This window comes from Dama dama, chromosome 16 (genome assembly GCF_033118175.1).
Source record: "Dama dama isolate Ldn47 chromosome 16, ASM3311817v1, whole genome shotgun sequence".
In the NCBI taxonomy this organism is placed as follows: Eukaryota; Metazoa; Chordata; class Mammalia; order Artiodactyla; family Cervidae; genus Dama; species Dama dama.
Window position 1 is genome coordinate 37,717,058 of NC_083696.1, and position 13,256 is coordinate 37,730,313.

The window sequence follows — 13,256 nt, forward strand, 5'->3', positions numbered from 1 at the left end:
ATAGTCCCTGATAGGAATGATAGACATTGTTGTCGGTTTTCTTGTCTTGTTTTATAACATGTAGAATGACTCCATTCTTATTTACAAAGATGAAAGAAGTGATGTGATCTCCTGTGTAGATCAATGAGGTACTGATCCCCTAAAAAAAAAAGAACTGCATGGCTATGTGTTCCATCTTTTCCTTCCAAAGAAACTTGGCCAAGCTCCTGCCTTAACAAAGTTTTTCTGAGTCAGACAAACCTGAGGTCGACTCCGGGCTCTTCTGCTTACTAGCTGCTTGCCTTTGGGCAAGTAATCTAACCTGAATCTTGATTATCTCCTCTGTAAAATGGGGATGTTAATTCTCCTCCTCTCAGAGTTGAGAGGATTAAATGAAATCATACATCGTAAATAGTATGAAGTCAATGATTAGGTGCTATTTATTTATTATTATTAATATAATTATTATAAAAATTAGACTTTTAGCCAAGGGGAGTTAGAGTAAATGTAAACAGAAGTAGGGACTTACCTGGCAGTCCAGTGGTTAAGACTCCGTGCTTCCACTGCAGGGGGCACAGGTTCAATCGCTGGTCAGGGAACTAAGATCCCACATGCCACATGGTGTGGCCAAGAAGTAAAAAGAAAAAGTGTAATCAGATGTAAAAAAAAATATATTCCTTAAAATATTTCTTTAAACTTGAATCTTTCAGATCTGAATTGTTTCAATTTCATTGAAATCATGCAGGTGATTAAGCCTTAATGGTGATACAAAAAGCCTTAATGGTAATACAACCCTTTAGGAATGTCTGTGGAGATTAAAGATTCTGTACCTACTCTATTTGTGTATTTATATTTACATTTTTAAGGAGCCATTTAAATAAACAGATTGCATAGAAAATCAGCTTATAAAAAGGAGTATTCGATTTGAACTTAAATAAGCCAGTCAAAAATTTTAAATTGTCTTCTCTTTCCATGGATCTTCTTGGGTCTTTGTACCAGCCACCACCTTACCAAGCGGATCTGAAGTACCAACCAGCCATCCCTCAGATGTCCCATTGCCACTTTTGTCAGGGTATATATAGCAGGAGTCAGCTGGAAGTTTGACTTCCCAGCGCTTACTGCTGGTTGTTCAGTTATGTCTGACTCTTTGTGACTTTTTGGCCTGTAGCCCACCAGACTCCTCTGTCTGTGGGATTTTTCAGGCAAGAAAACTGGAGTGGGTTGCCATTTCCTTCTCCATGGGATGTTTCCGACCTAGGGATGGAACCCCTGTCTCCTGCATTGGCAGGTGAATTCTTTATCTCTGAGCCATTGGAGACTTCCCAAAGTCTCCTCACTTTTATAGACCCGTGTGAGAGTCTTCACAAGGCCTTTAGAGCTCCAGGTCCCTTTCTCATCTTGGGCTGACACCTCAATAATCAATAGATTGATGAAGGTCACATCATTGTCAGGCCAAGGAAGAGGTCCACTGCTATCCTTCTCCTTGTTTGGGCAGCCTGATTTTGTATTCTGTTGGAGGCTTTCAAGGGAGGAAAATGTGTTTTCTCTATTGTCAGAAGGTTCAAAGAGGATATTACAGTTAAGACCTAAATTAAAGCTAGAACATTATCACTGTGTTTTACACTGGTCCTAAGCAGAAACCAATCACTTAGGGATTTTTTACCATATAAAGCAGAGTGAGCTGCCATATGGGCAGTTCTTAGAGTAAGAAAATAGCCCCATGGATACGTCCATCCATCATGGCTTCTCCCTCTGCCTGGTCCTATAAAGAATGTAAGCTTGAAAGAATCCTGGCAGAAGAGAGGCAACTGCCCATTTCTTTCAAATATGCTTCCATGATTCAGTGCATTCCAACATAGTTCTCAAAAATGATATATATTCTAAGAGATCAGAATTATTTTCTTTTCAGAAGTATGTGCAAACAGAGGAGGCCAATTATATTTTAACTTACTGGACCCTGGAAAACAAAGTTCAGCAGTTAATCCAGATGAAATGCCTCTTCTTCAGAAATCAATAGACATAGACCTTTAAGCACCTACATAGTTTATCAGCCTTATATGTGGCTCAGACTTTAGTGACCCAACCTGCATATGTGGCCATTGTGGCTGAGAGAGAACCAGATACAGCATCCCGGCTCTTGAACTTTGGAGAGGGTGGGAGTTCCCCATCTTCACAGCATGTAAGACATGGCCATGTCATCACAGACGCTGTTTCCAGAGTAGATGGAATTAGAAATTTTTTAAGGGAATAAGGAATGAAATTTCAAAGTGAAAGGCATTTTACATATTATTTTTCATAAACAAGGGTGCTGCATAACAGTAGCTATTACTAGTGCCAAATTCACTTTCTTTGGCTGTATACCCCTGTCTAATCTTTTTCTTGGGGGCTTCCCCAGCGGCTCAGTGGTAAAGAATCCACTTGCAATGCAGGAGATGCAGGAGACTCAGGTTCGACCCCTGGGACAGGAAGATCCCTTGGAGGCAGGCATGACAACCCACTCCAGTATTCTTGGCTGGAGAATCCCATGGACAGGGGAGCCTGGAGGGCTACAGTCCATTCAGTCGCAAAGCACTGGACCCAACTGAAGCGACTGAGCACGCAGTCAATCTTTTTCTTGAAAGAAGGCTCTGTGCCTCTCTCAGTGCTTTCTGAAAGGTTGTTTTTTTTTTTTTTAATTAGAGTTAAATTGAATGTTCTCTTCCACAAATCTGGGGAAATAGTATGCTGGATTTTGCACTGTTCTTTAGTTGCTCAGTCATGTCCAACTCTTTGCAACCCCATGGACTGTGTTCAACCCTATGCAACCCGCCAGGCTCCTCTGTCCATGGGATTTCCCAGGCAAGAATACAGGAGTGGGTTACCATTTCCTTCTCCAGGGGATCTTCCAGACCCAGTGATCGAACCCACATGTCTTGCATTGGCAGGCAGATTCTTTACCACTGAGCCACCAGGGAAGCCCTAGGTTTTGCATCAGTCAGATCATTGGCTATAATCTCAGGTCGGGCATGAATATTAAGTTGTTACTCTTCCTGTAATTTAGAGATTTCCCACTGCCCCCACCGCCATACCTGAACTTTGTACCTTATTTGTACATCTAGTTTGAATCTCAGTTTTTACTTGGGATGGATTTAGAACATGTCTAGAGCCACCTAGGAGGTTTTATTATGTTCTTGAACAGTGCTTTGTGCTTTAATATTCCAGAGATTGGGAGAAAGGATTTCTTGGGTACTCGGTAATCTTAGGATTTTGCGTGCGTGCTAAGTCACTTTAGTCGTGTCCAACTCTTTGCAACACTATGGACTGTAGCCCGCCAGACTCCTCTGTCCATGGGGTTTCTCCAGGCAAGAATACTGGAGTGGGTTGCCATGCCCTCCTCCAGATCTTCCCGACCCAGGGATTGAATCCGTGTCTCCTGTGGCTCTTGCGTTTCAGGTAGATCCTTTACCACTGAACCACCAGGGAAGCTTCTTAGGATCTTTTTCAGACCCATATTCAGAGGTCTCTAGGCTCATCTCAGAAACCGAAGAAGCACATTTTGCATAGTTTTGTTGTGTGCGCCATGGAGGCAAGGATTTTGTCTGACTTGTTTGGCACTCTGCTGAACCTTCATGGCACACACTCCACACTTCATAATTGGCCAGATGAGTAAAGGAATGAATTCAGCAGGGCTTTTCGTCATAAGCATTCACTTCAGTGCAACTATCATTGACCTAATATTTCCTTTTGGAGTGCTATAATCTCTCTCTCACTCTCCAAGAAACCAAAATCCTTCACAAGTCTTTTGTTGTTGTTGTTTTAAATTTTTTTTCAGACTATGTTTTCTGAAATTTCTCTTTAAACAGTTATATATACATATATTTGGGCTTCCCAGGTGGCTCAAGTGGTAAACAATCCGCCTGCCAATGCAAGAGAAGCAGGTTTGATCTCTGCCGTGGGAAGATCCCCTGGAGTAGGAAATGGCAACCCACTCCAGTATTCTTGCCTGGAGGATCCCATGGACAGAGGAGTCACGTGGGCTGCAGTCCATGGAGCTGCAAAGAGTTAGAGATGAATGAGTACACTCATATAGATTTTAACTTTTAAAAAATTCTTTATAGTTTGCTTTCGGAGGATACTAGAGAACCAATTCATAAATTAAACCAGTAAATAAGGAGGAATTATCTAGCATTTCTCTTGATTTACCTATACAAAGTTAAGCAGTGGTATTGAGATATAGTTTACATACTATAAAGTTCACCCGTCCAAAGTGTACAATTCCATGGTTTTTTATATATTGACCAAGTTGTGTAACCATCACCATGATCTAATTGGTGCAGGAAGCATAGAACTCCAGATGTGGCTTGCAGCCAGAAAGATCCACTGGTTCAAATCCTTGTTTCTGTTGCTGACAAGCAGTGTGATCTTCGGGCAAATTTCATAAATTCTTGGCACCTTTGTTTTTCCTAGCTGTGAGATGATTCATCACTCATATAGTTGTTGTGGGAAATAAATGAGGTGATGGATATCAAGCACATAGCTTGGAGTATGGCACAGAGCTGACATCTGGCAAACTTTCTTCCCCCTTCCCTGTGAACCTGTACTCTTAAGCTACTGGGCCATACAAGATGGTAGGCAGGGGTAGAGATGGCTGTTATCTGTGATATTCCTGGCTACTTTCTCCTGCTGCCAAAGCACAGAGAAAGGATCCTAAGAGAATAGCCTCTTACTCAACAACCAGCCCATCAACCTCTGGCCAAGGTATCAACCAAGATGCTTCACTTTCTACCCATCAGCTTATGTTGGTGATTCTTCTTTCATAGTCTCTGTTCAGGAGGGTTGTCCTCTCTCAGAAAACCCCTGCACACACCGCCTCTTGGACTTCAATAAGTCATAGACTTTTGTCTTCAGAAGTTTCTTCTCCCAATGTTTCCATTTCTGGAGGGTTGTCAACTTTACGCATTTTTCTTTGCAATCACAAAATATTAAGGTTGGAAGAAACACTGGAGATAATCCAGTTAAACCCTCCTAACAGTCATAGAAACTGAGGCCCAGAGGAGTGAAGTGACCTGCTTACATAATTGGTAGGAACTCAAGACTCGTACACTGTCGGCATTTAATAGATATCAGGGTAGTGAAGGAATGAATGCTTTGGGGTCTGTTCTCATGCCTCCCTGGACCCAGGAATCAGATTGAAAGTTGAGGGCTTGTGTTTAGGTTTGGATCCCACTCTCTATTCCCCTTTCTCTCATAAAACAAGGATAAACCTGTCGCCATTAGCCTGCACTCATAAGGAATGAGATCAGAAGCCTAGCCGGAAGTACTGCGATAAGTGGTTAGAATATTTCTGAAGTCAGCATTGTTTGGAGAAAGTGAAAATTACAACTTACAGCCTGATGAGTCTCTGGGTGTTTGGTCTGAATCCTGTGGTTCACTTTGGTTTCCCATTTCTGAGTGGAGAGAGCTGACATTTTCCAGGCTTCACAGGATCTAGATGCAGGGGATTTGTTCTCTGCGAGTTATCCTATGGTTAATGGGTGAGATGGTGAGTAGGGGGTTCTGTACCAAACCCCCTGAGCATGGCGGGTGCAGGGGGTGGAGGGGAGGAAGGTGGGAGACATCAGTAAAAGGAAGAGAAGAAAACTGCAGAGGTCAGTAAGCTCCATGTGTGTGAGCGTTGCACACTCAGTCGTGTCCGACATTTTGTGATCCCCTGGATTGTAGCCTGCCAGGCTCTCTGTCCATGGCATTCTTCAGGCAAGAAGACTGAAGCAGGTTGCCATGCCCTCCTCTAGGGTATCTTCCCAACCCAGGGATCGAACCTGTGTCTCCTGTGTCTCCTACGTTGGCAGGCAGATTCTTTACTGCTGAGCCACCTGGGAAGCCCCAGAATTCATTTCAGTTGATTTCTAGGTCCACATCTGAAATTCACAGGCCATAATTTCCTGTGCTAGCCATTTAGAAGTAGTTATACTTTCTTTTAGAAAGTACTATACAATGAGAATTTTTTTTCCTCTCTCTCTCACCTCCTCCCTCCCTCCTCTGCCCTTCACTTCCCTTTTGTGAACAGGATGTTATATCCTTAGTGTGCTGGGTACTGGGTAGGTTACAAACTCAGACCCCAGGCAGGCGAAAGAGTCAAAATGGGGAGGGGTTTTCTAACCAAAGAACTGTTAAGGGTCCTAATTTAAAATGAATAAAGTCTTTCAGCAGGCCCCCTCTTCCCCTAAATCAATTTGATTTTATGTAAACATTTATCTCCTTTGCACTCCCATACTATGCATCTAATAATGCCTTGGTGAACATTAATGTTTTCAGCAGGTACGTTTTGGAGAAAGAGGGGATTGGGTAGATGAGGAGAAGTATAACAAAGAGAATGCATTATAAGGAGCCCAGTGGTGATGAAACTTTCCAAAAACCAAGGACTTTGTGAGAAAGAGAAAATTTGGTTTTAGTAGGGGAAAAGATATAAATTACTGATCAGTTGAGGGGGTGGGGTGTGAGTGACAGGGCTCAGTTGCTAAGTCCTGTCCAACTCTTTTCAACCCCGTGGACTGTTGCTTGCAAGGTTCCTCTCTTCATGAGATTGTCCAAGGAAGAATACTGGAGTGGGTTGCCATTTCTTTCTCCAGGGGATCTTCCTGACCCACGGATCGAACTTGTGTCTCCTGCATTGGCAGGAGAATTCTTTACCACTGAGCCACTTGGGAGTGAGTGGGTGTTGGAGAGCAAATTCCGTGTGAGGTCAGGGGCTGTTGGCTGGAAAGAGACTCAAGTGAGAAGATGGCTGGTTTTAAGTCTTTCGTGACAGCATCTCCACGATGCAGTTTTAAGTGGCTGTTGGTGACCCTGCTAGGAAGGCACAAGTGAAAATATACTCCCCCTTAAAAAAGAAAATGTTTGAATTCTGATTAATCTGTTATTAAATACAAGGCAGCCTTCTTTTCTAACATGCTGCAGCTGCTCTAGACAAACACCCCATTGCACTTTTGAAAGCAGAGGCAGGTTGCGAGCTTGAACACTACAGAAAGCATCAAGGGGCATCTCTTCTGCCTTGTCATTCTCTGCCTGGTACCTCAGATAACAGCCCTGGACACCTTCATGGCCCAGGAAGTGATGCCTAACCTCCCACTCCAGAACAGATTCAAAAAGAGAAATGAAAAGCAGATGCTATAAAATTTGAAAATACTATTTAGTTATTCTTTCCAAATACACACCCAACCTTATTCATACATAGGGGTCAGGAGCACTTGGTCAAATATTTTTAGTAAATCTAGAGAAAATGCTCTAAAGAGTGCAATTCCTCTTCTCTCCTCTTTCATCATTTACTGTTTATCTTCCCACCAGTTTTTTTTTTTTTTTTTTTTTAAGTGCTAAATACAATTAATTGGAGCGCTCTCTAATTCTTTTGTGTGATCGTGAAAGAAATAAAAATAAATAGAAGTTCACCATGGGAGCATCTCACCAACCGTTGCTTTAAAAAATAGAATTTTGGGAAGCATTGTTGATTTCTACTTATTTTTGTTGGTAAATCCTGGGGAAAATGTATATCTTTTCCTTTAAAGTTCTAATTCAAGGCATGGATGTGAGAGTTCTGAAGGGACTTTGGGACTGCGGTAAAATTTCGTTGTCATAGTAACAGAAAGGGAAATAGGCCTTGCTCACCTGGGACTTTAACACTGCAAAAGCTGAATTTTTTTTTTTTTTTAAGGAAAAGGACTCTGCAAGTGAAATAAATGAAAAACTTATTGTATTTCAAAACAAAATTCCAAACATTAAACAGGTAAATGGCTGAAAAGACCAACTTCTGCCATTTTTCTTGGTTTCTGTCCTCATCTGATCAAAGAAGCCCAATTCTAAAAGTGCACAGAAGGGTTATCTAGAATAATACTGGCTTAAAAATATGTCTTACGAGTGGTAACCTCAGACCAGTATTCTGCACCTTTGTATCTTTCTGGATAATCTGTAGAAGGTCTGAAAGGACATTCACACTTGTTATTAGTCATAAAAACCCCAGCATATACCTGCACAGACTGACTGTCTTAGGTATCATTGTTTTTTGATTTCATATCTATCGGTTGAAAATATCAGACCCCCTTTGTGTGCGAGGGTTTACGTGTGAGGTGTGTGCATGTGCAAATGTATGTGGCCAGCAGAAAGCGACATATGTGAGGAACCCTGGGATTCTGAGCTAAGTCGTGTCATTTTTAACCCTCTGGAGAGAGAGATTTTTGTATAGCAGGAGTTACTCCTGTTTGTGAAGCATTTCTTCTTCTTCCCCTCTCTCTCTTTTTTTATTTGAGAGAGAGCACACCCTAGCCACTCAGGGCCAGTGTACAAACAAGAACCCAGCTTATGAACCACTCCACAACCCTCAACAGTGACAGAGCTGACTTGGGATCCAAAACATCCAAATTTGCAAATTGCAAACGGTCAGCTAGCGTTCCTTCCCAGGCAGGGCTGGCTGAAATTCCCCAGACCTGAAATCCAATCACTTTCCAATCAAATCTAATATAATGCAGATATAGTCTCTCTTAAAAAATGTTTACTTAAAAAGGTAACACGTTGCTTTCTCTTCACAGATTCTTTTTAAAATTTTTCCTCAAGTGCAATCAGAATTGTTTGAAAACAGCAGGAAACCCAAGGGACATGAGAAGGTTTCAGGTAAGGGACCTGCAGTTCTTGCCTGGTAAATAAGTCATCCTATTTCTTCTCTCCTTAGCACTCTCTTTTTTCCTTTTCCTTTTTTTTTTTATTCCCCCCTAGAAAATATTATTCACGGATGCTGCTAACAATAAAAAAAGATTACTCTAAATGATCACCCTCTTCAGATAGTACTGAAGGTTTTTTCATTTTGTAATGTTTAGGACTTCTGTGTCCACTGCCAGAGCCCCAGGGGAAGGGCACCAACCCAGGCTGGAGATTTGATTTTAAGCCCTTAGGCTGCCCTCTGCACACACAGCTGCCCACAGCAGGAACCATGATCTTGATATTCAGCCACCTTGGGATTTTTCAAAGCAGCTTCTCTGTGCTTTCTGCAAGCAACAGCCTCTTCCTTTCCTTTGCCACCGATTAACTATTCAGTGGTCTCTCTCGGAGTGTCTGGGAGAGCAGCCGCCTAAGCAGCCGTGGTCACTTTAAGATCTCAGCATGACAACAAGACCCACGGGACAGTAACCCAGCTGCCTGGCAGTTAAATCTGCCACCAGTTTCATCACCCCTGCCACTGATGTACCGGGGATACAAGCTAATAAAAACACAGAGCGAGGCAAAGTGTGGCAGGTTGGAGATGTGAGGCAGGGCTGCCCGCTTGGCCCCCTTCCTTCATCTTTGATGGACCCACATTTCACCCACCAAATGGCTTTCCTGCCATTTGCACCCAGTCGAAATACCTCCCACTCCTTTCCCCATAGAAAAATGGGAAACGTGTTAAACAATAGTATTCTAGCTTGAGACTTTAAAATCCTGGCAGCAACATGGGAGATGGGGATGTTTAGCCTCACGTTTTGGGTGGGGAAAGCAAGGTCCTGGGAGTTTAAATAACTCACGTGTCACCCCAGGAAGGAGATGGTGGAGCCGGGAGCCAGTGTCTGATCAAACTCCTTGCACTGGGCCCTGAGTTCGCAGCATGCGCATCTGTTAGGCTTATGCTTGCTCTTGCTTTTGTGGAAAGTCTTAAAAATTTCTGAACAAGGGGCCCATATACTTGTTACACTGGACCCTACAAAGGATTGGCTGCTCCTGTCTGGCCCTCAGAGAGCTTCTGTGGTTTAGCTGTGGCGTTATTAAAGAGTTAACAGGGGAGATGGGTACGGGCAAGGCCAGTGAGCACAACCTTGAAAACCAAAAGTTTCTCTGATTTTTTTTTTCACCGAGTCGTGAGTATCGAACAATCTTCTGGTGACTGGGATGTTTTCTGATTCCTTGTTTAACACTAATACCAGCCTCTTCTAAAAAGTTAAACCTCGCTTCTTCATCCTATAGACTCTTTTCCTTGCTGTATGATATGAAGACAAATAGAAACAAGAGGATTTTCTTGGGGGTCAAGCAGGAACATTGTGCATAGTGGAAGCTTATGGCACTCAGTTTCCAAAAGGAAACATAAATAATTTCTGTCCAAAAAAAGAGTGGAATTCCAAAGTACCTAGATGATCTAAGCTTAGCTTTCATGTCCAGAAGGAGAGGCAGGGAAAGAAACTGGCAGCTTAGATTCGTATCCACCCTTATTCTCTATCATCCCTTCCAAAGAGCTTTAAATTTGAGAAGACACTTCTAAGAAGCTTTTAATGGAATGCATTGTCATTTTATTATTTTACCTTTATTTATCCCTAATTTTAGAAATGTACTCACTAAGCAAATGCACCTAATAGTTCCTCTACTTCTCTAAAACTTCTCTAAGTGAAGTTTTTATGAGCCTGAATTTTTTTAAAAAAAATTTTAAGTGGATTTTATGAGTCATTATTTAGGCACAAAAACTTTATTGGTAATACAGGTACAAATACAGTCAATGAATCTGAATTTTTAACAGGGTTAGAATAGATATTGTTCATCTCAAAATATGAGAAATTCTTATCCTATGAGAATGTACTTGACTTTTGCAAGGACAATGAAAAAGTTTTTTATAAGCTTGTGGATTCTATGATTGTCTCATTTCTGGGGTACAGGGAAAGTCAACAGGAAAAAAGTCTTTTGCATTTTTTTACTGAGATATAATTCATATAGCATAGTCACAATGTGCAATACAGTAGGTTTTGGAATATTCACAATATTGTGTAATCATCACCACCATATCATTCCTGAACATTTCCATCATCACAGAAGGAAACCCCATACTTCTCAATTCCTTTTTCTCTCCACCCACTGACAACCACACATCTGCTTTCTGTCTCTACAGATTTGTCTGTTCTGGACATTTCCTATAAATAGAATCATACAATATGTGGCCTTTAGTCACTGGTTTCTTTCACTCAGCATAACGCTTTCAAGGTCCATCCATGTTGCAGCATGTATATTTCACTCCTTTTTTATGGCTGAATAATAGTCTACTGTAAAATTACCACATTTTAAAACTCTGTACATCAGTTGATGAACTCTTGGGTTGTTTCTGTTTTTTGGCTTTTATAAATAATGCTGTTGTGAACATTCATGTATAAGTGTTTTTTTTTTTTTTTTTGTGGACATGTTTTTGATATCTTGAGTATATACCTAAGAGTAGAATTTCTGGGTCATATGATAACTTCAGCTTTAAGTTTTTGAGGAACTGACCAGCTGTTTTCCACAGTGGCTGCACCATTTTACATTCCCATCAGTAATATATAAAGGTCTCCATTTCTTGCTATAGTTGCCACTACTTGTTTTTTGTTTAAAAAGAAAAAATCCTTACCACCCTTTAGGTGTGAAGTGGTATCTCATTATGGTTTTGATTTGTCTTTCTCTAATGACTAATGATTTGAGCATCTTTTCATGTACTTTTTGGCTATTTGCATATCTTCTTTAATGAAAAGTCTAAAACTGAGCGATTTCACTTTCTTTCTAAATGTGTTAGTCATTCAGTCATGGCTGACTCTTTGTGACCCCATGGACTGTAGCATGCCAGACTCCTCTGTACATGGACTTCTCCAGGCCAGAATACTGGAGTGGGTTGCCATTCCTTTTTACAGGAGATTTTCCAACCCAGGGATTGAACCTAGATCTCCTGCATTGCAGGCAGATTCCTTACCATCTGATCTACCATCTGAGCCACCAGGGAAGCCCAAATGTCTAGTTCAAATCCTTTAAGTGAAGTGAGGTGAAAGTCACTCAGTCGTGTCTGACTGTTTGTGACCCCATGGACTATACAGTCCATGGAATTCTCCAGGCCAGAATACTGGAGTGGGTAGCCTTTCCCTTCTCCAGGGGATCTTCCCAACCCAGGGATCGAACACAGGTCTCCTGCATTGCAGGTGGATTCTTTACCAGCTGAGCCACAAGGGAAGCCCAAAAATACAGGAGTGGGTAGCCTATCCCTTCTCCAGTGGATCTTCGCGACCCAGGAATCGAACCGAGGTCTCCTGCATTGCAGGCGGATTCTTTACCAACTGAGCTATTGCCCATTTTCAAATTAGGTTACCTTTTTATTGTTGAGTTTTATGAGTTCCTGATGGGCTTCCAAGGTGGTGCTACTGGTAAAGAATCCACCTGCCAGTACAGGAGATGTAAGAAACACAAGTTTGATCCCTGGGTAGGGAAGATCCCCTGAGGAGGGCATGGCAACCCACTCCTGTGTTCTTGTCTGGAGAATCTCATGGACCGGGAGCCTGGCAGGCTGCAGTCCTTAGGGTCGGATAGAGTCAGACATGACTGAGGCAACTTAGCAAGTGTTCTTTATATATTCAGAATACTAGGCCCTCAGATAAATGATTTGCAAATGTTTTTCTCATTTTATCACTGGCTTTTCACATTCTTGACAGTATCCTTTGATTCACCAAAGAATTGGAAAGTTTTATATTGTACTCAGATTCTCTTATGAGTATAGCCATCTATGAAAGATCTGTAAAGTGGAGAAAGGCTTGCTTATGTGCTCTGAAGGTCAAGTAAGAAACTCAGATCAAGATTAGTATATGAAACAAAACCAGAGATATTAGATAATTATGAGAATGGGCTGAAGGGATGGTAGCTTAGGAATTCCTAGAATATATACATATATAGTCTGAATTTTATAAATATATATAAATATAATCTGTGTATGATAAATTTATACTTATATATATAATTCAGAATGACAAATGTAATAATTTTAAAACATATGGACAAATAACTTCAATTCTCTACCTCTGGTATGTGATCAAACATAGATTTAATCTGAAGTATTTTTTTTTGGTGGAGATTTTGATCTGAGCAGAATAAAAATACAAAATATTTCTAACCAAATCATGGATCCAACCAAACTCTCTCTCCTCTCTCATCTCTCCTCTTCCCACTCTCCCCCAAACACTGGTGAAACCTAGGTTCCTTTTCTAAAAACAATCAAATAACAAGATCATTATATCACACATTTTCCAACCTGAACCAAACCTCTCTTCCATTCAATTCAAGGCCTAACTATTGTGGGTATATAAAATATTTATTGAAACATAAGAGTTTTAATTCTTTTTTGGGCTCAGACCCCTTTGAGAATTTCATATAAGCTATAGTTTTGTCCCAATAAAAAGCTATGTTTCAACAAAGTTATATTTAAAATTTCAAGGGTTCCCAAACCTCTTAAAACATCTCTGAGAAGTGCATAGACCCTTGATCTAAATAAACGAAATTTATCTAATACC

General features: G+C 41.2%; 1 protein-coding gene across 7 annotated transcripts in view; it reads left to right on the forward strand.

Moving 5' to 3' along the window:
* EBF2 (EBF transcription factor 2) overlaps nt 1-13,256 on the forward strand; it is a 217,178-nt gene that overhangs the window by 143,196 nt on the left and 60,726 nt on the right. For all 7 annotated transcript variants that reach the window (XM_061164041.1, XM_061164040.1, XM_061164045.1 and 4 more), the window contains one exon: nt 8,538-8,619. In XM_061164041.1, coding sequence (XP_061020024.1) covers nt 8,538-8,619 — 82 coding nt within the window. The remainder of the gene's footprint in view (nt 1-8,537; nt 8,620-13,256) is intronic.